The sequence below is a fragment of the Penicillium cataractarum genome, assembly GCF_028827025.1.
Source record: "Penicillium cataractarum strain IBT 29864 chromosome Unknown utg000008l, whole genome shotgun sequence".
Lineage (NCBI taxonomy): Eukaryota > Fungi > Ascomycota > Eurotiomycetes > Eurotiales > Aspergillaceae > Penicillium > Penicillium cataractarum.
The window spans coordinates 244,126-266,773 of record NW_026622744.1 but is presented as its reverse complement, the minus strand read 5'-3'; the positions used below and the strand labels follow the sequence as shown (position 1 = coordinate 266,773).

At 50.6% G+C, this 22,648-nt stretch overlaps 9 protein-coding genes across 9 annotated transcripts; 1 reads left to right on the top strand and 8 right to left on the bottom strand.

Moving 5' to 3' along the window:
* Window positions 1–194: 194 nt before the first annotated feature.
* N7496_009211 (uncharacterized protein) lies at window positions 195–983 on the bottom strand (the record flags this gene model as incomplete). Its single annotated transcript, XM_056702125.1, has 1 exon — window positions 195–983. One exon carries the CDS (start codon window positions 981–983, stop codon window positions 195–197), a length of 789 nt encoding a protein of 262 aa, XP_056551125.1.
* A 1,632-nt stretch (window positions 984–2,615) lies between these two features.
* N7496_009210 (PEX11 domain protein) lies at window positions 2,616–3,457 on the bottom strand (the record flags this gene model as incomplete). The annotated part of the gene is made up of 3 exons (XM_056702124.1): window positions 2,616–3,008; window positions 3,073–3,227; window positions 3,307–3,457. The coding sequence occupies 3 exons, from the start codon at window positions 3,455–3,457 to the stop codon at window positions 2,616–2,618; spliced, it is 699 nt and encodes a 232-aa protein (XP_056551124.1).
* A 479-nt stretch (window positions 3,458–3,936) lies between these two features.
* On the bottom strand, window positions 3,937–5,290 carry N7496_009209 (F-actin-capping protein subunit alpha; the record flags this gene model as incomplete). The annotated part of the gene is made up of 7 exons (XM_056702123.1): window positions 3,937–4,288; window positions 4,363–4,500; window positions 4,558–4,610; window positions 4,676–4,765; window positions 4,843–4,958; window positions 5,086–5,104; window positions 5,234–5,290. The coding sequence occupies 7 exons, from the start codon at window positions 5,288–5,290 to the stop codon at window positions 3,937–3,939; spliced, it is 825 nt and encodes a 274-aa protein (XP_056551123.1).
* Window positions 5,291–5,733: 443 nt separating this feature from the next.
* Window positions 5,734–7,765, bottom strand: N7496_009208 (uncharacterized protein; the record flags this gene model as incomplete). The annotated part of the gene is made up of 2 exons (XM_056702122.1): window positions 5,734–6,546; window positions 6,617–7,765. 2 exons carry the CDS (start codon window positions 7,763–7,765, stop codon window positions 5,734–5,736), a joined length of 1,962 nt encoding a protein of 653 aa, XP_056551122.1.
* A 960-nt stretch (window positions 7,766–8,725) lies between these two features.
* On the bottom strand, window positions 8,726–10,441 carry N7496_009207 (Zn(II)2Cys6 transcription factor; the record flags this gene model as incomplete). The annotated part of the gene is made up of 1 exon (XM_056702121.1): window positions 8,726–10,441. One exon carries the CDS (start codon window positions 10,439–10,441, stop codon window positions 8,726–8,728), a length of 1,716 nt encoding a protein of 571 aa, XP_056551121.1.
* A 576-nt stretch (window positions 10,442–11,017) lies between these two features.
* N7496_009206 (phosphatase PAP2 family protein) lies at window positions 11,018–12,140 on the bottom strand (the record flags this gene model as incomplete). The annotated part of the gene is made up of 4 exons (XM_056702120.1): window positions 11,018–11,396; window positions 11,451–11,790; window positions 11,847–11,940; window positions 12,000–12,140. 4 exons carry the CDS (start codon window positions 12,138–12,140, stop codon window positions 11,018–11,020), a joined length of 954 nt encoding a protein of 317 aa, XP_056551120.1.
* A 288-nt stretch (window positions 12,141–12,428) lies between these two features.
* Window positions 12,429–13,266, top strand: med7 (mediator complex subunit MED7; the record flags this gene model as incomplete). Its single annotated transcript, XM_056702119.1, has 2 exons — window positions 12,429–12,692; window positions 12,757–13,266. The coding sequence occupies 2 exons, from the start codon at window positions 12,429–12,431 to the stop codon at window positions 13,264–13,266; spliced, it is 774 nt and encodes a 257-aa protein (XP_056551119.1).
* Window positions 13,267–14,565: 1,299 nt separating this feature from the next.
* Window positions 14,566–17,575, bottom strand: N7496_009204 (putative C6 transcription factor; the record flags this gene model as incomplete). The annotated part of the gene is made up of 7 exons (XM_056702118.1): window positions 14,566–14,836; window positions 14,915–15,642; window positions 15,714–16,354; window positions 16,440–16,525; window positions 16,619–16,728; window positions 16,778–16,833; window positions 17,470–17,575. The coding sequence occupies 7 exons, from the start codon at window positions 17,573–17,575 to the stop codon at window positions 14,566–14,568; spliced, it is 1,998 nt and encodes a 665-aa protein (XP_056551118.1).
* A 793-nt stretch (window positions 17,576–18,368) lies between these two features.
* Window positions 18,369–21,966, bottom strand: N7496_009203 (putative importin beta-4 subunit; the record flags this gene model as incomplete). The annotated part of the gene is made up of 3 exons (XM_056702117.1): window positions 18,369–19,284; window positions 19,521–21,843; window positions 21,921–21,966. 3 exons carry the CDS (start codon window positions 21,964–21,966, stop codon window positions 18,369–18,371), a joined length of 3,285 nt encoding a protein of 1,094 aa, XP_056551117.1.
* Between the last annotated feature and the right edge of the window lie 682 nt (window positions 21,967–22,648).

Here is a 22,648-nt window from a genome sequence, read left to right as displayed (position 1 = left end):
TGGTCAATTCGAGAGGATTAACTCTTCTATTACCTACGAAAGCAACTGGATCGTATTCTAGTATTGAACGCTATCAAATTCAACCAGATCAAACTACCCAATATACAGTCTGTAAAACACACCAAGTACACTATTCATCATATTTCATAATCATAAACTCCATAAATCAGACCAGCAACACAACCCCTCCATATTCAAGGTCCACCACTCGCTGCCCCAGACATCACCATCATTTGAATCATACGACGCCGATCAACCTCCTTCTTCAACATCACCAGACACGTCGCAACCACAACAGACTCATCAATCCCATTTGCCCGCAACGCCTCCTCATCCATCTGCAGAGTCCCCCCATTCCCCGCGGAACACCTGGACGTCTGTGGAGTCCTCGTCTCCGCGCATCGCAAAAGCTGCGCCAGCCGACGCTCCGAAGTCTGCGCTGCTTTGCGATCCCCATCAGAGTGCTCCACCACATTCAAAACAATCAAATTAACCTTATGACCATCAGGGCGCTTCTCTTTCGCATAAGACCATCGCAACTCACCCCCCGAGGGGGTCGTAAAGCGAGTCGAACGCGAAGTCCATTCCCCACGGAGTCGTATCTCTTCCGACTCCCCACTGGAGCTTTGCAGTAAATGCAAGACGGGATCCCGATTTGGACCGAAAAAGTACTCTGTCCGAATCAAATCGCCGAGTTTATCGTTGGACAGTAGGCTATTCCCGGACCAGAGCCGGTCGCGGGTTGAGATGTATGCCGGGTGGCCGTCGGGGTGGGTGATGGCGATTTCGAGCTGGCGGTTGGGAATAGGGAGTCTGAAACATCCTATGCCTCGAGAGTCGATGAGAAGAGTCCGGTCCGCGTGGAAAGGGGACTGGTCGTCCAAAGTGTATAGTGTAGTTGAACTACTTGCAGATAGAGAGGTGCGAGCCTCTTTCTCCGAGTAGATGAAATCAGATTTTGTGGTCAGTGTAGTAGTAGACATGATGAACTTGGTTTGAAATGGGAATTAATCTCATCATGTTCAAGAACATCCTACTTTATATACTTGGGTTGGTTGTCCATCTCATCTTCATGGTTCAACTGCGGATACGAGAGTTGCCTAATCGGGACGGGCACCCGTGGATTTCTCCACCGGGCGCAATCGAACGATTCTCGGGCTCGCCACTTGACATCCCTAGATCTTACTTGTTAGATAAAGTTTGGTCGTCAACGATTGTTCACCTCGTATTCCAGGACTGCGCCTTGCTTTCAGACTGCCATTCTGAAGATTACAAACTCGACGAATCTAAGTTTGGTACACTGCCAGGAATGGGTGATCATGACACGAAGTCATCTGAGAAGAAACATGAATATTAATGCTCTACTAAAAATGCATTTCTTATGCTAGTTTTTGATAGGTATCAATTTGGTCGTTCTAGGATTCTACCTAGCTAGCCGAACTATTGTTCCTCTTGCTAACCTCTCCAAGCGTACCCAGCCAATATTTACAGATCACTGTTCCACACCCAAATTCTTCACTTTCTACTCAGAACAGTCAGTAGTCACGTCTCAGCTGGACCCGTGCTGTGCGACACAGGTGCCCTTGATCCCAGAACTCGAGCGAGTTGGACCGTCTCCCGACTCAATTCCATACCCAGCTAAATCCCATGGCCAGAAGCAATACGCCGCAGTGTGTCTCGTGCCTCTGCTTCCTGGGTCTGGATAGAAAATCCGCTCTGTGGGACCCTAAATAACGGCCAGAGCAAAGCATATCCTTGTATAGCCTTAATATGCAGGTGACCCCGAATGTTCTAGTGTAGCAAAGGCAATATGCTAGCCTGGAATAATTGTCAGATAGCGTACCATAGCCCAGCAGTGGCATTGAGCTGGATCTTGCTTGTGATTATAGCCATCCATCGAGCATCTTCCCCTATATCTGACAACTACCCACTCCTGAATTCCTAATTAAACACTCAACTGGATTGATCTCGCTCATGTAGCATTTTTTTCAACTTTCTCACATAGCGGGCTTGTGGTTTAGTGGTATAATACTCCCTTAGCATGGGAGTGGTCCGGGGTTCGATTCCCCGCGAGTCCAGCTTTCTTTTTGCATTTTTTCCAGACGCATAGTGGGTCTAGCGAGGTTATTTTTGTCAGGTATTAAGATCGACTTGCAAAATAAGGGTGATGATTGATTTTTGCATTACAATGGCTGAACAGGGTAGCAGTAGTTCACTAACAATTACCCCAAGAACCTACACCCCGTTTTGTTTTAGATGACTAACTTGAGTAGGACTGACGTAGTTCTTCCGGGCACCAGGTTTCAACATGGCTATTTCTTTTATGACTATGGAACGGCATTAGTTAATAAATTTTCTAAGGACAGGACGTCTAGGTACCTAATTAACTAGATGAAAGGGATAACGTTGCATGCGAGGCCAAACGTTCATTGTTCTTAGGTTCCCACTCGTTATCCTCGAATCTCTAGGAATATATTTCGCGAACAAGTGGACGCTATCTACCCACCTACCAGATCAACCCAAATCCAACCGTGTCCATTTCCATTCGAGAACAAGATTCTAAACTATCTATAGTCTAAATACATCTATATCCTACGCCCTCCTCATCTCCTAAATCACACTTTCTTCCAAATCTCGCGACCGGTCAGGACAGTGCTCACCACCATCGTCAACCCAACCACCAAGTCCGACGTGGGCCACCAATGCAAAAGCGTAATGGGAAGCACCAAGTCGCAGCTCTCGACAACAATTTGTCGCACCAACGCGGCAGTCTTGGGGGCAGTTGCCTTCTCATTGGTAACGGGCTCAGCCTTCTCCTTTTCAGTCTTGGTGCCATTCTTCTTTTTCTTCTGGTCCTTTGCCTTGGGTGCCGACTCCGCAGATGAAGAGAATAGCAAGCCGTAAACAGCTCCAGCGAGAGAGAAAGATAGAGCGTAGAACCAGAAGGTGTTTGCCTCTTTCATGACTCGCGCTTCCCAGGGGACGAGATAGACGTCCATGGCGTGTAGCTGCATCGTATTAGCGTGGGACATACAAAAACCACATTCTTGCCAAGATATTGCATCTACTTACGATAGTTAAATCCTCAAGCAGGAAATAAAGACCAAAGCAAGTCCATTTGGCCAGATCCAACCACCCAGGCACGGAGCTCATACCATCCGTGCTGAGCAGCGTAGAAACGCGGTGGAAGGACTCGATGAAGCCAAAGAAACGGAAGAACCGCCGAGCTGGTAGGATATAATAGTCAGCATTCAACTGCTCCATTCCCAAGACAGCCATTGATATATAAGACCATTGATAACGTACTCAGGGCCAATTGCAATTTAGCAGTAGTGAACCGCACAGCGGTGCTCCCCACAGTAAACACGGTAGCGATCTGAGCCAGGGACTGGATTAGACGCAATGTCTTCTCCAGTCCGGCACCGGAACTCAAGAATCGATTCAAGTGAGCAACCATTTTCCGAGAAACAATATATACAGTCCTGCGACAGGAAATGAGTGTTGGAGGGGTCTTGCTGTGCTGGAAAAGGGACAAGTCATCCCCGCTAGGAATCCCGATGCCCGAGGTTGCTTATTCATCCCAGTCACCGCTGAAAAAGAGGATGGAGGCTACAGTTTCCTCATTCGACTTAGAATGGCTTGGATTGGATATTTTAAACCAATTACTCAGTCAACTGTCAATCTGATTGGCTAGTCATTATGCGATTGGCTTGTCCTACTGCAGTGGGTTGATTTCTATCTGTACGCCAATAACTAGAGCGGTCAGGGTCTGGGATTAGAGACGGAAGAATCCAAGCTTCATATATACCTTTGGTCTTTATACTGGCAAGGACGATTATGTGCAAGAAATATGTATATCAATTGATCAGGCCCGCCTATGGATAAATTGCGTCCAACGCTCAGAATTGCACTTGCTCATCTCACGACTCGCTTAAACTACCGTCCCTTGCCACCCGAGATATCCTGGCCCAACCGGTATCCTCCAACCTTCTCCCACTCCACCTTCTGGCGGGTAATGGGCAACTGTCTCCGCAGTCCCTTGAAGGCACCCTCGGCCATGCGCACGAATGCTCGGTTCAATTCCTCCTGGTAGTCGCGCTCGGCGGCGGCAATGCGGGAGATGATGGACTCGGCGGTGACGGAGGTAATGGGGATCTTGACGGGCTTGGTGGTGTTCAGAGCCACGTTGCCGTCTTCGTAGTAGTGTACGTCGACGTGGATCTTGCCCGTCACGGCTGTGGAAGAGGAGGAAACGGGGACTTGGTAAATAGCGCGGAATCGGCCGTTCCTAACGAGAAGACGAACAGTTAGCCTAGTGTTCTCGTTTGGTCTTTCATTTTATGCTCGCGGGGGTGAACTCACCAGAAGTTGTTAGGAGAGTATCGGTTTGCGACGAGAAGAATTGCGACAGCAGAGTCGTTCTCAATGGGGTAGACACCGTAGGAGCAGTTGGGGTAGTGCTCCTTGGCATGAACACCTAGTGACTTGAGAAGCGATTTACTAGGTAGATTGATTAGCGGGAACAGTAGCAGTTGGGTCGATGCTTTTCAAGCTCACATCAAATCGGCATTCTGTGACTCCAAAGGCGATGACTGCGCATTCGAGGCGGTCTTTGTAACACAAATAATGAGCTTTCAATATTCCCGTAGTCTTGTCTGGATATTCCCTCGCTCACCTGTGTGGTATGGTCGATTTCAAACGAAGTCTGGCTCTCGGTATCGAAGTAGCGGTTGCCCTCCACCTTGTTGAATTCACTGACAATCACCTTCAATAAAATCCAAAGGTCAGCATTCGATAGGCTCTGGAGTGGCATGGGACATAAACAATTAAGCACGAGCATACCTCCTGGCTTGAGCCTGGTAGCTTCACCGTAGCGAGCTGGCTCTCATTGTATCGCTCAAAGGCGGGGGCGAGCGAAGGAAGGATGTCATCGCCATCGGACATCAGGGCTTGCACATCTATGATCGGACACGAGACTCAGCAGGAGAACGCGAATGAAATCGGGAGATGCGGGTGTTTGTTGACAGGCAGCTACAGCTACAGCTGACGGCTAAGGCCTGGTCAAAGAGGAGAGATGTTTCATACCGGCAACGACATCGGCAAGCTATCATTAGAGAGATCCATTGTCAGCTTATATCCAGGTATTTGACAGTGCAGGCTGCCCGAGGAGAGGGGCAGTAAGGGCAGAGGGGTAATCCGGGGGAAGGTCTTCGATTATGACGGGTGTGTTTACCTCGCCAGGCGGGGCGCCCTCAATAAAGGCAGATGCAAGCTCAATGGTTGAAGCCATACTGCAAAGAGTGGAAGCAGTACAGGGAAATGTTAGAAATGAGGATGCAACAGAGTCCGCTGTTTGGAGTGGAGGAGATGAGCTCGGGGGGCGGAGAGGATCCGCACGTGTTTTGGCCGCGTTGGAGTCTCCGCTCTGCTTGGCGGAGGTCAAACAATGTTGGGATCTATATCAATGTGTTCTGCTTCACTAAAATGCTTTCTAAGTGATTAACAGAAAACTATACTTTGAAGAAATTAAAGTCCATAGGATAAATGATAATATTAAGGTATCTCCACGCTGCATAATGTGTATCTCATTCCTCCTGACGCCATGCCAGAACCCAAGAAAAGGAAGAACCCCTGCAACTAATTCCTAGTGTCCCTCATTAAAAGCATTTAAGAATATCATCATGTAGTGCAAATTCAAATGTCCGAAAGAAAACGTAATCACGAGCTGATCTCTCACTCGATGCTCATATTCATAAACCCATCGCTGGCTTCCGTCATACCTTGCAATCCAACTCGTTTCGGGGTACCAGCATGGAAACTGAGTCGATTGTTGCCATTACTCGTACCGCCGGTACCACCACCATTGGCGTTGTTGCCGTTACTATTCTCACTGACGGGCCGCTCGGAGAATGGTGGCCCTAGCTTGGATGGCGGGCCCCAGATGTTGGGTCCACTGGTGTCGACAGTAGAAGAATGGTTCAACACTGGACTGCTTTGAGCACTCACACTAGGTGAGACGGCTCGTCGTTTGAACAGGTTGGGATCAAAATCGTCATCACGCCGCCGCTTGCGACAGATTTCGCCAATTGCGGACATACCCGGGGCATGTGGAGTGGAAGATCGCGAGCGCTGCTTAGAGTCGGTGGTAGACCCTAGAGTTGTGGAAGGAGTCATGTCCATGGAAATATCTTCATCCGCAGCAAAGGGTGCGCCTCCTTGACGAGTGGGAGGTGGTGTCCGATAGCGTCCATCAAGTAAGTTCCAGAAATCTACCCCACCGGAATGGCGACTAGCATGCTTGCTGAAACTGCTGGCCAGAGGGGTTGCTACTTCAGACTTGGCAGCGGTGGCCGTTGGATCAATGTCTGGCGTGTGGACCGGTTGAGATGGTTGAAGTGATGGGAAGGCACTGAGTGTGGGTGATGTCTCGGGTTCAGTATCGCGGACCTGCCGGATGACCTCTGCTTCCCGTTTCATGTCACTGTCGACGGGTGCACCCTCTTCCAGCAAAGCGGCCCGAATGCGGGCGAAAGTCTTGGTTTTGGGCTGTACATTGATCATGGTCAGAATGATGTTCAGGAGAAGGCGCTTGGCTGTAGAACCCGATGCTACTTACCAGAAGATTCCCTCGACGAGTGACTGCACGTCGAATAACTCCCAGTGGCCCATTATCGGAGTGGGATACAGCAGTGGGACTGCCTCCTCGAGTGGCACGAGTCTCTCCATCATCGCTCAGATCGGATAGTCGGAGATCCCGCGTCCCCAAACTCAAGCTCTCTCTTCGAGAATGAATTGAATTCCGGGGAGCAAAATACCCAGCGGTTGGGTTCTCAACACTCTTCATGACTGGAGGAGAGTGAGGCCCTGGGCTAGGCTTGGTGCTGTTTCCGCTGGCACTACTTGAACTGTGCCGGCTACGTCCTTTCCGGAATCGAGCCCGCTGGAAGCTCATAAGACTGGCCGCAGCTTGGGAGTAACCGCCCATCCAGTCATTCCCAGGACTTTGGATGGTACCCGTTGCAAAGGGACTGGGCACGGTACCCATTCGCGCCGCCTGCGGCGTACTGAGCATCACATCATCACGGTCCCCCATCATGGCATCTTCATCGTCTTCACTACTACTGGTGTCTGACTCCAACATGTTCACACTCGAGACTGAGCTTGAGATCGCCGTTCGGTCTGCGGGGCCGGAAGTCGAAAAAGGTGGGCCTGAAGTCAGTCCAGGCGAACTGCGCCGTTGTGGGATCATCATTCCGCGCCCTCCAACCGTCGGTGATGAGTCTGGGGACGACTCTGCCAGAGTGGAATGGTGGAGGTTTGTGCAAGCGCGCGAGAAGTCGAGACCACGAGAGCGCCGTGGAAGTACGGAACCGGGTGACCCATAGATTATTTGGGAGGAGTCAAGCTTGGGAGAGAGAGGAGCACGGTTGGTGATTGAAGGCGAGGCGGAGCCTTTTAAGGAGAGGTTCAACGAAAGGTTCGGGTGGTGCAGGTTCGACCTGCTGGGAGTTGCCGGCAAAGATGGGATCACGCTATCGTCTTTGCTGGGAGGACGACTCAAGTCTCCCGTAGCGGGTTGGGGCGTGGGATTAGGGGCATCGGATAGAGAGCGCGATTTTGGGGATCGCGACTCAGATTCACGCTGGGTAAAAGGCGTTTTGGATTGCGATTGCGATTGAGATTGGGATAGTTGTTGGCTGAGCTTGCTTTCGAACGCGTGGGCGGAGGAGCTGCGCCCAGGCACCGAAGGCCGGACTTGTGCCATTCTCCGGGACTTAAAGACGGGCCGATGGCCTAACAAGAGGCATTGTCAGTTTGATATTAAGTCATGGCACGTTCTCTAGAGAGAAGTTGTGAAGTTGAGGAAAGAGCGTTTAAGAAGAGGACGCTTAGGCCGACTGGTAGCCGCCGAGAGTCGTTGAACTAAACCCAAAGCGGCGGCGCCCCGCACTTTCATCACTTTCATCACGACGAAGCGGTTAGATTATTAGGCATAACATAAGATGGAAGGCAATGAAAAGTCTATAACAATCTATTAAAGATCAATTGATGCGATGCAGAGAAGGAAATATTGATTAGCTTTATTGATACCGTATATACGTTATCCAGCCAGCATACTATACATACTCTGCGATTGCACGAATCAACCCTGTTTGGATCGATCATCTGAATTATTTGATCTTATTTCTACTATCAGCTAATACATAGCAAAGGAGCACCATGAAATTTCCCATAGAGCCAGTTCCGTTAAGATTCCGACGTCGATGTAGAGTAGACCGGACCCAAGAAATAAGCCTCCATCATCCTTAACAAAAGGACGGACGCTTATTTTTAGGGTTATCACGAAGCATTCCTAGGATTTCTGCTTTTTCAGCCACTGAAAGTTCCGTATCTCGATAGGTAGAACAGCAACTGAACTCCAGCGTACAGTGGCCGATGCCTTTCTTCCGCTCAGAATCCACATAACGCCGACCACAACAGCCACAACTCCGACTACAGCAGCCTCCTCGATCCACGCAGTCTTTAATAAGCTCCCTTCGTATATACCCTGCCTCGCTCTCTCTTAGTAGATCGTAATTATGCTTTAAGGGCCACTCAGGGATCATCTGTTCATGTTCGTAGAGCTTTAACTCTTGTTTCCAGCACTTCCGCTGAAGCTGTTCTAGCTCTTTCTCCCAGTCCGCAAGCTGAGTTTTGCTATTTTCGATAGTGCACTGTTTACAAATCATGCCAGGCTCATAGAGGTGCTGATGGGAGCCACATATTTCTCCCAATCATTCAGCTCCATCTGTGGCGGTTTAAGAAGATCCTGATCGCGAGCCTGCCACGCCTGAATAATCACCGCACGCGTCCGGGCAATATTCGAAATGGTAGAATCAGCCATTGACGCCAGAGCTTGAAGAACAACCGAGCGCCCGGATACTGGCTGACCATCCGGACCGGACCAGAGCTCATCCCGCGATGGATCAAGCTCCACGGCCGCCACAAAGACAGGCCACATCACGCTTGCCATGGACCCACGTTCAAGCAGATCTGATACCAAGCGAAGAATCTGGTGTACGTAATTAACCACCAAGGGCGTGGTTGGGGAGGCTCCATAAAGGGCGCAGTGCAGATAGAGCAAAGCGGCAAGGCGTTTAGCTTCCGCCACAGAGGCAAGGATATCATCATCCCCCTCTCCAACCTCCTGGATGAGATATTCTAGCTGGTGCTCAAGCGAAGCAGCACGAACAGAAAATAAGGAGGAAGAATTGCTCGATTGAAGTTGTCGCCTGGCTCGGCTCAGTTCGGTAATAGAGGAGAGGATAGCGACCAGTTCGGGGCTACACCCCATCCACAAGTCAATGTGTTGATCATCAGTTTTCCAGTAGTCGCTGCCAAACAACACCTCCTCGCCACAGGCAGTCCGACCCATGACATCTTGAAAGGCAAAGAAATGCTCTGCAAAGGTGGTCACTGGATCAAAAACCGCGTCAACTCGTTGTCTCCGAAGTCGAATTAGATCCTTGGCACCCTTTAGATGAATGGTCCAATGCTCGTCGCATTTGTCTAGAATTTCATAGAGACAGAGCATCATCATGACCAACAAAACTTCAGGATCGGTGCAACATGTAGCGGATCCCTCGTATGAAAGACGACGGCGAAGGTCTCTTAACGTCTCTGACTTCAAGCGGAGCCCAAGGGTGCTATAACTCGGATCCCGTCGGGCCCAGTGGCATGCAGCGAGTGACTGAATAGCCTTGAACAACGTGGGCGACGCTGAGACACTGAAGGGAAGAATCACAGAGGCAAATGGTGAGGACAGGGTGGAACTGGCCGTAGTACGAGGGCAGACCTGCCGGAGATAATAGTCAAACAGTTCTGTATGGCCTATTTCCGATATGCCTGGAAAAAGAGAAAGTGCAGGGGTGGGGCCAGGATTCAGTGCCGTCGCAAGACCACCTAGATTGCGAATGGAATAGAAGCCGAATGCCGAATGATCAGCTAATGCGTCGCCGGCGACCGACACAGCATCATGATTCCTGATAGGAACAAGCGCGAGTTGTTCGTTCAGGGCAAGGTCTATCTGATCGGGATTTTCAAAGGTTGCCATTCCGCTGTTAATGAATGCCCAAGGATGAATTGCCGGCAATGCACACCACTCTCGCATATCATCCACAGAAAATGCAGGAGACGAGGCACTGGAACCCGAGGCTGGTGATGCATCAGTGCGGCTTTTACTCCACACGCCAGCACGGCCAAAAGCCATGCCCCGGCTCACGAATTCAGACTCCCATTTCAGGACGAGATTGGTCGAACAAGGCAGTCCTTTCTCCAAGCAGCGGGTGCAGGCGGGCTTCTTAGTGTCGCATCGCACGCGACTCGCCCGACATTCTCGACAGCCGCTACGAGACCGGGTTTTCACCTGGCCCGTGCGGTCGGCGGCTTTTCTGCGTGGCATCCAATGTGCTTTGGAAGGATCCTCACATGGTCTGCTTGATGGACCGGTTTCAAGGGTCCATCGGGATGAGAACTAAAAGGGGAACCTATGCACGATCGAGCAGGCTCTTGACTTGAGTGAGTGTATCAACCACGAGGAATTTCGAAAAATGAGAACTGCTTAATAGGTGTAGATTGTTGGATCTTTGGGATAAGGCCGTTTGGTCAAGGCCGAGGATGAAGAAGGGAAAAACGTGCTCCCCGCAAAAGTCAAAAATGCCAAATCCCCAAGGCGGCGATAAGCGCGTTTCGTCCGTCGAGTTATTGCCACCCCTGTAAAACACGGCGAAGCTGGTCTATACAAATTGCACATAATGCAGTTGATCAGAAATTCTGTCGGCAAGGAATTTTATTTTCTACATGCTGGTAATTCTATCGAGGTATTTTCCGGCGGTAGGAATTGCCACAAAAAATAGTATGGATGGATTAGTTGACGCGAAATATAGCATATAGTATATACAATGTACAGCTTGGCCCTGCCCCATCACCCAAAGGTAAAGGGTACGAAGACGCGTTTATATGTCTCTGTTCAGCCTGTTCAGGCAGCACTGGACATCTCCGCATGCTCCATCTGGTAGCTTTCCTCGCCCCCAGAGCTCTGGCGAGTGACTAGCGGTCTGGAAATCGCCTGCTCCTCGTCATCCAGTCTGTTGAATCCCTCTGGGCCGGCGACATCGGCTTTATCATAGGGAACATCGCAACGAACCGACCGCAAGGGCGGGTAGTAGCGGCGGTACGAGAACCAGCCGATCAACATGCCCAGAGTTGAGCCAACGGTCACATCCCACACATCATGACGGTAATCATCTAGACGAGAGATGGCAATCAGTGCGGCACATAGCAGCGGGAAGAATGCCAGTAAGCACCGAGCGAGGTCCGTTCGAGGTCGAAAGACATGCATCTGACCACAGAAGAAGCTATTGTTGAACTAGTGAGCAAACCAAACTCGATCACTGAATCAAAATACTTACAGAGACAAATAGCCTAGTCCACTGAAAGAAAAGCTGCTATGGCCACTGGGGAAACTGCGCCATCCTTCTTGTAAAATATGTTGGTTGGACTCGGTGCAAACTGTCCACGCGACCAGTACATTGTCTGCGGTGCCTCGAGAGGGCTTGCACCGTGAAAGCAGATCTGGGCGAGGTCGGCCCACGGCATTTTTGATCACATCCGTTAGGAAGGAGGTCAACATCAGAGCTACCACTAACCCTAGAATAGTGACCTGTGTCTTGTGTACACCGGGTTGTAGCATGGCCGACCAAGCGAGGATGATGAGGAAGGGAATGACACCGGCGTAGATGACGGACATGACTATTTGTCTGATGAGTATAAATTGGGCCAGTGGAGAGACATCCAAGGATGCGTACAAACTGGAACTCGCTCATGGACGGCGAATGGGTATTGTATGGACTTGTTATCGAGGGAGAACATGCGATGGAACGGGTTCACAAAGACTTGTATCTGGGGCAGAAAACAGAAATTAGAAGCAATGCCCATTATATAGAGAAAGATCGACTCACCAACAACCATCCCATTGCCAGGAAACCCAATGCAATATAATCGGCCGCATACGAGCGCTGGTAGAAGCGAGCGGCCGCTCCCACCAGTCCAACGCGATGCAGGATTGTTTGGGATGGGGATCCCGAGTTATTTAGAGGCATCCTGCGTAAGAAAAACTTCCGAGGATCCTCTCAGAAGGTATCAACCACCAGTCATTAGGCAGAAAGAGTGCTTGTCAAGTCTCCCAGATTGAACAGAAGAGGAGAAGGTGTTGAAGCGGCCAAGTGCATTGTGTCGCAAGCACAGACCCACTTAGCTCCGTCCGCATTCCTTCATCTTCACCTTCACCTCCACCTCCACAATCGGCTCGGCTCTCCAGTCCCTTTTGGTCGTTGATCAACCTCGCTACTACCTCATCGTCACCTCTCTGGCAGACTAGAAGAAGCACCATGTCCGACCCCAACGAGCAACGAGCGGTCGCTACCGCCTTTGCGCCTCCACCGCCCTTGTGGAAGCATTTTACTCGCGACAACCTCGATAAGCTCGACCAGATCAAGACTGAAGCCTCGAAGAAGAATGACGGAACTTCCCCCAGTGAAAAGTCGTGGTCACCAGCAGAACTACGTGCTTTAGATCTTCCGCCTGAGTTGCGCTTCCTAGTGCCGCCCGAGATCCCCACGGGGGAGTATACCGTCTTTGGAGAGCCGCAGACAGTGTGTTTAAACTGTGAAAATTTTCCTATTGGAGAAGCATTTTGCTGACTTGAGATCACAATAGCTATCAACAACTCTGCCATCCTTGAAAGATCAAGGCATTGAGCAGCTTTACCCAGAACCCTCCTCCGAAGCCGACCGAGCCCTCTCCCAGCCTGCCCAACCCCTCAACCACGCCTACTACTTGCTGAAGATTAGCAAGTCCCTCCTGTTGAACTTCCTCGAGTTTGTCGGCATCCTCTCCGTATCGCCTGAGCAGTTCGAGTCCAAGGTGGAAGACCTGCGCAATCTATTCATTAATGCCCACCATTTGCTCAACCTGTACCGCCCCCACCAAGCGCGCGAGTCGCTCATCATGATGATGGAAGAACAGCTGAAGCGCACACGAGAGGAAATAAAGCAGATGGACAAGGTCAAATCAGACATTGAGAGCTTAATGGAGCGACTCGAAGCCGAGGGCGGCGGGGTCAATTCCGCCGAACGGCCTGAGAATACCACCGAGTCGAAGGTGGCAGCTAAACGCTCAGTTGAGGATGCACATTTGGTATGGGATCTATTGGATAAGGTGAATTGAGGAATTAAAGCTGGTCTTTGCAACTCAATACCCACCAAGTCAACCAAGACTCAAGCCGGACGCTGAAAGCTGCTGCTCGAAACGTTACCAACTACGAAAGACATGTCATGCCCACACAAACATGATAACTGAAGTGAATGGACCAAGCATAGGGACGTGGCCTTCGAGCCATAAAGTGGCACGCCATTCTGCTCACTTAGGAGCCGTAGTCGCCAGAAATGATGTCGCATCCCGCTCAATGACGACCACTTTACGCGGCACTACTTCCTCATACACAACCTATGTGGAAGCTCTTTTAACTCATCTTTCTCGTTGCGAGGAATAACTACGATTCTGGAGTTGGTCCACTGACTGATGTCTGCCACTTCTTAGATAGGCATAACGGACTGCCGGGCTGGCATCTTTAACCTATAGACCATACAAGAGGCAGTTTATGATTAAGTAATACAATGAAAAGATCTTCTGCCTCTATATTCAAATCCCAATCATTCCTGAATGTTTTCCTCCACATAGTCTGTATCATATTTACATAGCTGAACCTGATCCTCCCAATCAGGACTAGCGAGTCGGCCCGTCTCTCAGTCCGAGTCACATGATCCACGTCTTTTTAATCCGAAATTTCCACCGTTCATCCGCTTCGCTCTCGTATACTTCGAAGCTTACATTTTGAACCACTAACAATAATCGGTATGTATCTCGTTTCTTTACTACATCATATTCTTCTATACCCTCTACAAGGATGATTGATGCTTTATTCTTTGTTTCAACCCCATCTGAGCGCACTATTCTTACCTCTTGTCCTCGATGATGACAACTCGCATCTACAATCTGAGATTTGCTGTCGCAACCTAGTTTTGACTGGGTTGTGTTGATTTACATCTATGAATATTGTACAAGGTGCTAACTGTCGTGTGAAGATTTAGGATTTCAATTGCTGAATACCCCTTGTTGGTTGCCCAAGATAGAAAAGACAAGAAGCACAATGATACATTCTTTGATTGAGAAATTTGTATTCCCTAGTAGCTCTTCAAGTAAATAAATAGTTTCGAGAAGCAAATTTCTGCTCAAAAACTTATTAGCGACCTGGAGAATAGTGATGAATCCCCTTAGCAAATTGTTGTGGTTGAGATTGTCCCGAGTCTATGTACTGTACCCCAATCTGTCGTTTCGCCATTCCCAAGTTGTAACACATATCCGCGATCCCTCGACGCCATGCACGATACCAATAATAACAAATTAATACATAAAACCATAAACAAAGAAGCAAAAAGGGGCAGTCAAGAAGTTGAAAGGCAACCATTACGATGCCATATGTGAGCTTCCGCTCTGCTCGCGCCATGCCTTGTCAATGGCACACTCAGCCAGTCGCTTTAGCTCGGTGACAAAGTCAGCCACCATTTTCAAATGCTCAACCTCATTCTCGGGCAGATTTCTTGAAAAGACGCGAGCCATCATGACAGTGGCCATTTTCAAGTGGTCCAAATCGTCACGAGAGCGTGGATCTAGTGGGTTCTGCAGAATACTGCAAAATATAGAGAGCAGTGCGGACATGGGGTAGAATATTAATGTCCTAGATAAAGGGGGAAATGGTTAGCCATTCAAAGTGTCACCACTTGCAAAGTAGAAAATTTAATAGAGAATTTCTTACCAGAAAACTCCCTCTACTAGCACATCTTCTGCAGCTCCCAAGTAGCAGAGGGTTGACCGACTGGCTTCCACGGAAAGCGCAAGACTCGAGCTTACCCCGTCCATCATGCCGCTGCCCTGCATCCACGCCTTGCACCGACTGCTCGCCTGATGGATAACGCTCATGCAGAGATAGTAGTTGACCCGCAACATGACTGAATGCATGCTCATATTCGGATCGGAGGTTTCTTGCGAGAACGACATGGTTGGACGCCATTGCGGGGGAACTGATAATCGCCACTCCTCCAGCTCGTCATCCAGTTCTCGTATGGACTTTAATAGATCTGCGTCGGACTTTTGCATAGCGCTCACCGAGTATAAGTGGATTTGGGTCCGAGACTTGATCATGCTCAACCGCAAATCAAAAGGAAATACTGGCTCCAAAAACGGATTTTCATCCTTATCCGGGTCCATGTAGGCATGATCAGTGTATCCTTCAGGCAGGGTCAAGTCACAATTCTCGTCGACGATGACAGGTGGTTGACCTGTGCGAAGGGCGACATCCTTGTCTAAGCTATAACAAAGCCAGAATAGATTGCGAAGTTGTTTTTGGCGTTTTTGGCTTCGCTCACTGATCGGGGATGTTCGATGGTGGGTGAGGTTTGCCCCTAACATGAAGATCTGTCGCGCGGCGACTGCTCCCAAGTAATTTGTTACCCTCATATTTCCCGATGCGAGCTCATATAGTGTCTAGTGAGTTGAGTTAGCCCCCTTCTAAATATGCACCTGATCTGACGAGAGTAATCGAAGGAAAGTCTTACCAGCATAGTGACAGCCTGTAACGCATCCAAAGTTGCAGGTTCTTGCAGAACTTGGGCTATCAAAAATTGACACTTCCCAGCTAATGCTTCATGATCAACTGGAGTCTCCTTGGTAAGCACCTTGATTGAGGGCAGGCGGCAAACAAATGCGAGAAAAGCAGTAACGCAAGCTCGACTACTAGTCTGTCGGAATCCTGTGCTCTGTGGCTGATAAGCTGCTTGTATAGTCTCTTCAAATAATTCGCAGTCGATGACTGGAAAGATCCGCCGAAAAACAACAGAGCTCTTGTAGGCCTCAAAGTATAGGCGTGTCGTACGCCAGTCGGGAGGGTCGAACAGATTCTGGTTCGTCAGACTCATCAATAGGTTTTTGTTAACTTGGGCACGCTCTTTCTCCCATGGCGCATGCATGGGACTGAGCTTGTCGCGCGAAATGGTCTGTCCAGTGCGGGACTGGATCCAAGCTTGCCCTTCAGGTAAGAGGAATGGAACGCCCGTCAGAAGACTAATCACACCCAATTCTCGGCCAGCAAAATGTACTCCCACGGAAAACGATAGTTGGGGTGGGTTGCTGCTGACAGTGCTCGGGGAGCTACTGGGCGTTGAGTAGTCATTGGTGGTTTCTGATAGATCTGGTGGGGCTATCGGAACTTAGAAAGAGAAAATGATAATAGCCATAGCCATGACCGTAACTAGAAGCTCATACGAAGACGAGGAAAAGCTTACCAGGACTTGAATCTCGTATCAAATTCTCTGCCAGAAGCTGTTCAATACGGCTGATACGCTCTGACAGGCGCGAGGCTTTAGGCCGACTACACGAGATTGTTAGCCAAGGAGAAAATTTAAGAAAAAGACCCATAGCCTAGAACTATAGCGACAAATCAAATTGAGTGGTAAGTACTCACTTTCCATCATTTTCCGTCTTCCTCTTCCGTTGAATGACGCGATCAAAAGTACACGGTAGGTTATGGTGGCTACACCAGTTGCACTTTGGCACGGCAGCATCGCATTTGATCTAAAGAGTCAGTCTCGCCTACATTTCAAAATACATCAAAGCTTTTTACCTTGCGTTTATAGCAAGAATCGCAGGCGCGCGCCGTGCGCTTGGGGGCTCCTTCGTCTGATGAATGCATGGAGATCTTTCAGAGCTTCGGAGGCGATCTTTGGCGGAAGTGCTGGAAGGCGCTGAGTCAGCGGAAGGCGCCGATCCGTGAATTCTTACTTTTTTTAAGAGTTTTGAGAGGCTTGCGAGAGCGGGGCTAGGCTGCTACAATTTGGGGCGTTTTTCATGCGACATTAATATGGGATGGAGACTATGGCATTAGAAATGTGTATTATAGAAGATCTGTCATAAAATTCTGCAGGAAGTACTCGGAGTACAAAGGGGAGCTGCCCAACAATGCTCGGGAGGTATACAGTTTCATCATTTAGAACGCAAGGATGACAAAATGGACACCCTATTAGACACAAGATCCTGGTTAGAAAAAGGAAGATGCTGAAACAAGGCAAAAAAACATTCGCTTTGCCGGTCAAGCTGAATAAAGGATTATGATTATTCATCCTCATCGCGACCCTGGGCAGGCCATCCCTAACTCAGAACCTGCCCGAAATACGTCCCTAATATCACCACCGTAACGTCTCATCGGTGCCTTCGGCCATTGAGAAAAGACCGATCCGACTCGGCCCTTCATCCCTTCTCCACCCCTTCACATCACCGTGCAGATGCAGCAATCGCACTCCTCATCGCCACAATCACACCCAAAACACGGCTTCGACACAGCCTTGATCGGCTTCTTGATGGAACTACCGGAGCTGGAAGAGGGAAGAACCCAATTGATTGGAGAAGCAACGGAGGAACCCATCATGAACGTGTTACTTCGTACGTTCTTTTCGCGATCGCAATTTAAATAGCGGTGAAACAAGTCAACCTCCTGGAAGGACGTCAGCACATAAGCAATATGTAAGTACATCATGAACCATGAACCCGGAGAGCTGACCTCAGATATAAGACGCAGTAAGACGTCTTATAGTTGATCACCGGTAATCCTTTAAGAGGACCAGGGGGGCCGGACAGGGGGCTCAGAGTTTGGTAGGAAGAAATGGATGGCAAAGCGAGACTGAAATAATAGGGTCCAGAGTACTGAATTCGACCCCACGAGAACCAGGCAGCCATTTATCTCCCCAAGCACTACAGTCGCACTACTGCGAGTATGGCCCAATCATACTCGCAGAGTCGATTGGCGTTTGGATCCATGTTTCTTCAAGCTGGTCAATCCCTGATGTTTAGAGATTCCGCCACACACGTCACAGGGTCCGAGCTAACATGAGGCCTTGACGGGAGTATCAGTGACACGAAGTATACAAGGTTACCACGAAGCTTGCACTAAGGCATAGTCGATGGAAGTAATGCGCGACGTCACATGAGACAAATCTACAATTAGGTAGTATACAGAGAAACACTCAAGGTTGAGAATCATCATCAATCAATTGAACTATGTACAACGACAACTTTTTTTCATCATTCATCGCGGGGAGTCACCGTCAAGATGGGGTATCGTCTAGTCATCTTGGGGGTCCAGATCATCCGTCTATACCATTAACGCGTAGTCCGACTCAGAGAGTGGGGTCATCAAATAAATCCGTCATAAGCATCTTTTACAGCTGCTCAACCCAGGGGGCAGCGCCCGCCTGCATCTGGTTCAGCCACTTGACCAGCTCGATGAGCTCGGCACGACGCTCATCGTCGAGCTGGTCCTCATCGCCGGTTAGGACAGCCTGGAAGACAGGCAACAGACGGGGAGTGAGTTCACGGATGGTCGCATCCTCCCACTTGTACATCTGGCAGATCATGCGGTACAGGGGGTCGTTCTCCTCGAAGTCGTTCTTCAGGGGCAGGATGTTGACCAGAACCGGCAGGACATCCTTGGTAGGGATGTGGTCACGGTGGCGCAGGATCATGCGAGAGACACAGCCAGTAGCGTTGTCCTGCAGACGAGACACGTTCATCTGCAAGCAAGACTCGAGGTGGCTGAGGATGGTGGGGAACTCCTTGACGATCTCGGCATCCGAGTTGGAGCGCTCGACGAGGCGGCCAACGGCATAGGCGGCGTTGGACCGGGTCTGAGGGTCCTCGTCACCAAGGCGGTGCAGCAGCAGCTTGAGGAACACCGAGGTGAAGGGAGTCACAGCGGCACCCATACCGTTGATGCACTCGGCAAGGACACCGACAGCAGTGGCGCGCTCCAGAGACTCGGTGCTGCTGGCGTAGCGGAGGATGGTCTTCTCGAAGACCTTCCAGAGCTCGGCGAAGCTCTGGCCGAGAGCGGCGGCCATACCAGAGACGACATCCAGGGCAGTGTCCACGACGACCCAGTCGAACTCGGAGGTCTCCTCACCAGCCTCGAGGGTCTCCTCCTCGGGGCCGAACTCCATCTGGCAAGGGTGCTGCTTGGTGATGATGTCGGTGATCATCTGGATCACGTTGTGGAGCACGGTCTCGTCAGCAATGAGAGCAGGACCGCAGAAGCGGAGGTTCTCAGCCATGTTGCGGTTGATGTCCGCGACGGTAGCACTAAGGGTCGATCAGTCAGTATAAATGAACTATAACGACAACCAAAAATAACAGCAGCAAAAACATGGCCATGGTCAATGGTGAAAGTATCAGATACAGAATCGCCGTTCGCATCAATCACACTCTTTGGTGTGTCAAAGTGAGCTGGGTTAAGCGGAAAAATCATCATGTAAAAGACCAGACCGAAAGCAAAGAAAGCAAAACGATAATTGAAAAAACAATAAGCGAATACGTACCGGTCATCCTCCTCAGCCCACATCTTGATGGTGGCGGTCATGAGGATCTCACCGAACTTCTTGACCTCCTTGGCGGGCTGAACCTGCAGAGGCAGACCAGGCTGCCACTTGGGCATCTGGCCGCTCTCCTCGGCAATAGCGAACAGCATGGCGTAAGAGCGGTGCAGGGTGCTGATGGTGCTCTTGCGGACACCCTCGTAAGGGTGCTCGGCAAGGGGCATCACAGTCTCGATGGTCTTCTCGAAGTAGGGAAGGAAGGAGCTGCGAGTGTGGGTGACGAGGTCACCAATAACTTCGACAGCAATCTCCTTCTCGAGAGACAGAGGGGTGGTGGCAGTGATGTCATCCCAAGCATCCTCGTCATCCTCATCGATGTCAACATCCTCGATATCACCGTCGAGCTCGTCATCCTCATCGGGGTTGGCAACCTTGACCTTGCGGCCGGCAACGATCACCTCCTGGCCAATGAGATCCTTGGCGGCCTCACCGAGGTCGAACTCAAGGTCAGTCTCATCCTGCTCAATGCACTCGAAGAGACCCTTGATGACGCCGTCGAGGAAGGGAGAGAACTGCTCAGAGTAAACCTTGGCCATGGCACCCCAAAAGATGTAGGTGCTCTCCTTCAGGCGGGAGTGACCAAGGTGCAGAGCCTCCTCGGTGGCACGCATGAGGGGCTCAACGTAGGGCTGGTAGCGCTCAGGGCCAGCGGCAGCGGCCATCTCACCCATAGCGTCGGTGACGCTAGCACGGAGATCAAGCTCCTCCTCGCTGTCCTTGACGGCAGCGAACTCCTGGAGCAAGTGCATCGACTCGTCGAAGAATGAGAGGAAAGAGTCACCAGCAGAGGAGGCGAGCGAGCCAAGGGCACCGGCGGCAAGACCCTTGATCTTGAAGTCGGGGTGCTTGAACAGCTCGTGCAGGATGGGCACGAGCTCGGCCTGGTAGGGAGCGACGTCCTTCTCATCCAGACCGTCCACAACGGCATCGATGGCGCTGATGCCGGCCTTCATGATATCCATGGTGGGGCCATCCTCCTCGCCCTTGTACTCCTGCATGGCGGAGGCCAGGTTCTTGAAGAGGAGGGGCATGAGACGCTCGTGCTCAGCACTGAGGTCCTCGGCAAGGTCGTCGGCCAGGCGGGCAACGGCGTGCAGCGAAGCCTGACGAACCTTGGGCTCGGGGTCGGCGAGGAGCTGGAGAACCATGGGGAAGATCTCCTTCATCTGAGTGCTGATGAAGTCGGGAGCACCCTCAACGCACATACCGAGAGCCATGATACCGGCACGGCGGTAGTTGGGGTCGGAGTTGTTGAAGTACTGACCAAGAGTCTGGAGCAGAGGGACAACGACCTGGCTAGGAGGCAGGCTCTGGGAGAGGATGTCCAGGAGGCCCAGGGCAGAGCGAGGAGGAGTGATATCATCGTCATCAGCGGGAGAGTCATCCAGCTCGGTGACGATCTGGAGAGCAGTACGAGTCAGCTGCTCACCGAGACGCATACCCTGGATCTTGAGCTTGCGGTACTGAACGCACTGCATCAGGAAGCTGATAGCCTGGGTGCGAACGTCCTCGTCAGCCTGAGTGTTGGCGGCAATCTCGTTCATGAAGATGACCAGGTCCTTGAGGTGGACGGTCAGAAGAGCGGGATCCAGGCTAAGCAGGGTCTGGAAGACCTCGAAGCCCTGCATGATACGGTCCTCCTCGGACTGGTCAATGGCATCCTTGAGGACGGCGACCATGGCGGGAACCATCTCCTGGAAAGCCTTGACGGGAGCAACGTTCTCCTCGGAGTCAAGGTGGTAGGCGAGCTTGCTCAGAGCCAAGAGAGTGTTGATGCGGACCTCAGCGCTCTCGGGGTCACGGATAGTCTTGTTGAACAGAGTGAACAGGTCCTGGAACTTCTCCTCGAAGCCCTCACCCAGAGTCTCCAGAATGGTGAACAGGATGTAGATGGCAACGGCACGCTCGTCCTTGTTGCCGCCATCAGCAGCCTGCAGGAGGATGTTAGGCAGATCAGCCCACTCGCCATCATCGAGATCAATCTTGGCAACAGCCGAGATGACCCGAGCGATGGAGTGACGAACGAGATCAGAGCTCTCGCCCATAGTAGAGCGGAGCAGCTGCTCCCGAACCTGAGGCTTCTGATCCGCGGCAACCTTCAGCCAGTGCTTCTGGACGAGCGAGCGAGCCTCGACGGCGGACAGCTGGCGAAGGTTGGGGTCCTCATGGCCAGTAGCAATCTGAATGAGGAGGACCAGGGATTGAGGCTGGTTATAGAACTCTTTTTGCAGGATGCCGGTGGCTTCCTTGACATTTCCCTGGGAGGCTGGAAGAGACGAGAAGCAAGGGTTAGCGAGAATTGATCTTGCAGAATTAGACGGAATGCTTTTGTCAGGTACATACGGTCCAGGACGATCTGCAATTGCTGCAGGAATCGTTGCTGATCCATGATTGATGATCAGATTATGGTATCACCAAGTAAATGATTTTTTTTCTTCTCTCTTCTCTCTCCAATAACGTGACTGTGTGGAAAGTCACTGGGGGGTTGTCCCTAGCCCCTAATAAATTCAGGCAGAGGACAATTCAAAGATGAGCAGCTTGTCGATGAAGACAAACAGCTCAAGGGGTATCTCAATGAAAAAAAACAGAAAGGAAAAAAAGGAAAGAAAGGAGAGGATGGTGGGGGGATGAAGAAAAGAAGAAGAGAAAAAAAAAATGAAGACGCGGCAGAAAAAAAAAAGTTAAGGGGGGGGGCAGGCTACCCGATTGGGTTTAGGGCGGGATGGACCACATCAAGCGCGTCGAGGGGGAAAAAAGTCCTTCGGTTTTATTGGGCTAATTGACCACCAAAGGGACCGGATTACTTGGGAATTTCTTAGGTCATTAGTCCCATTTGGGGTTGGGCACCGTTTCTTATGACAAACTATTATTGTTTCTCCGTTTTCTGTGTGTGGTACGCTTTTTGTTTTGGTGACGTGGGGTTTGGGTCGCGCATCTATAGGGGGGTTTTTTGTGGGTGGTTTTCTAGTTTTCTCGTGGTCTCGTGAGGGGCAGGGCAAACTACATGAAAGAGTATATAAAGGAGAAGAATCATGCCAATGGACGTGTATTGTAGCATAGAATGAATAGTT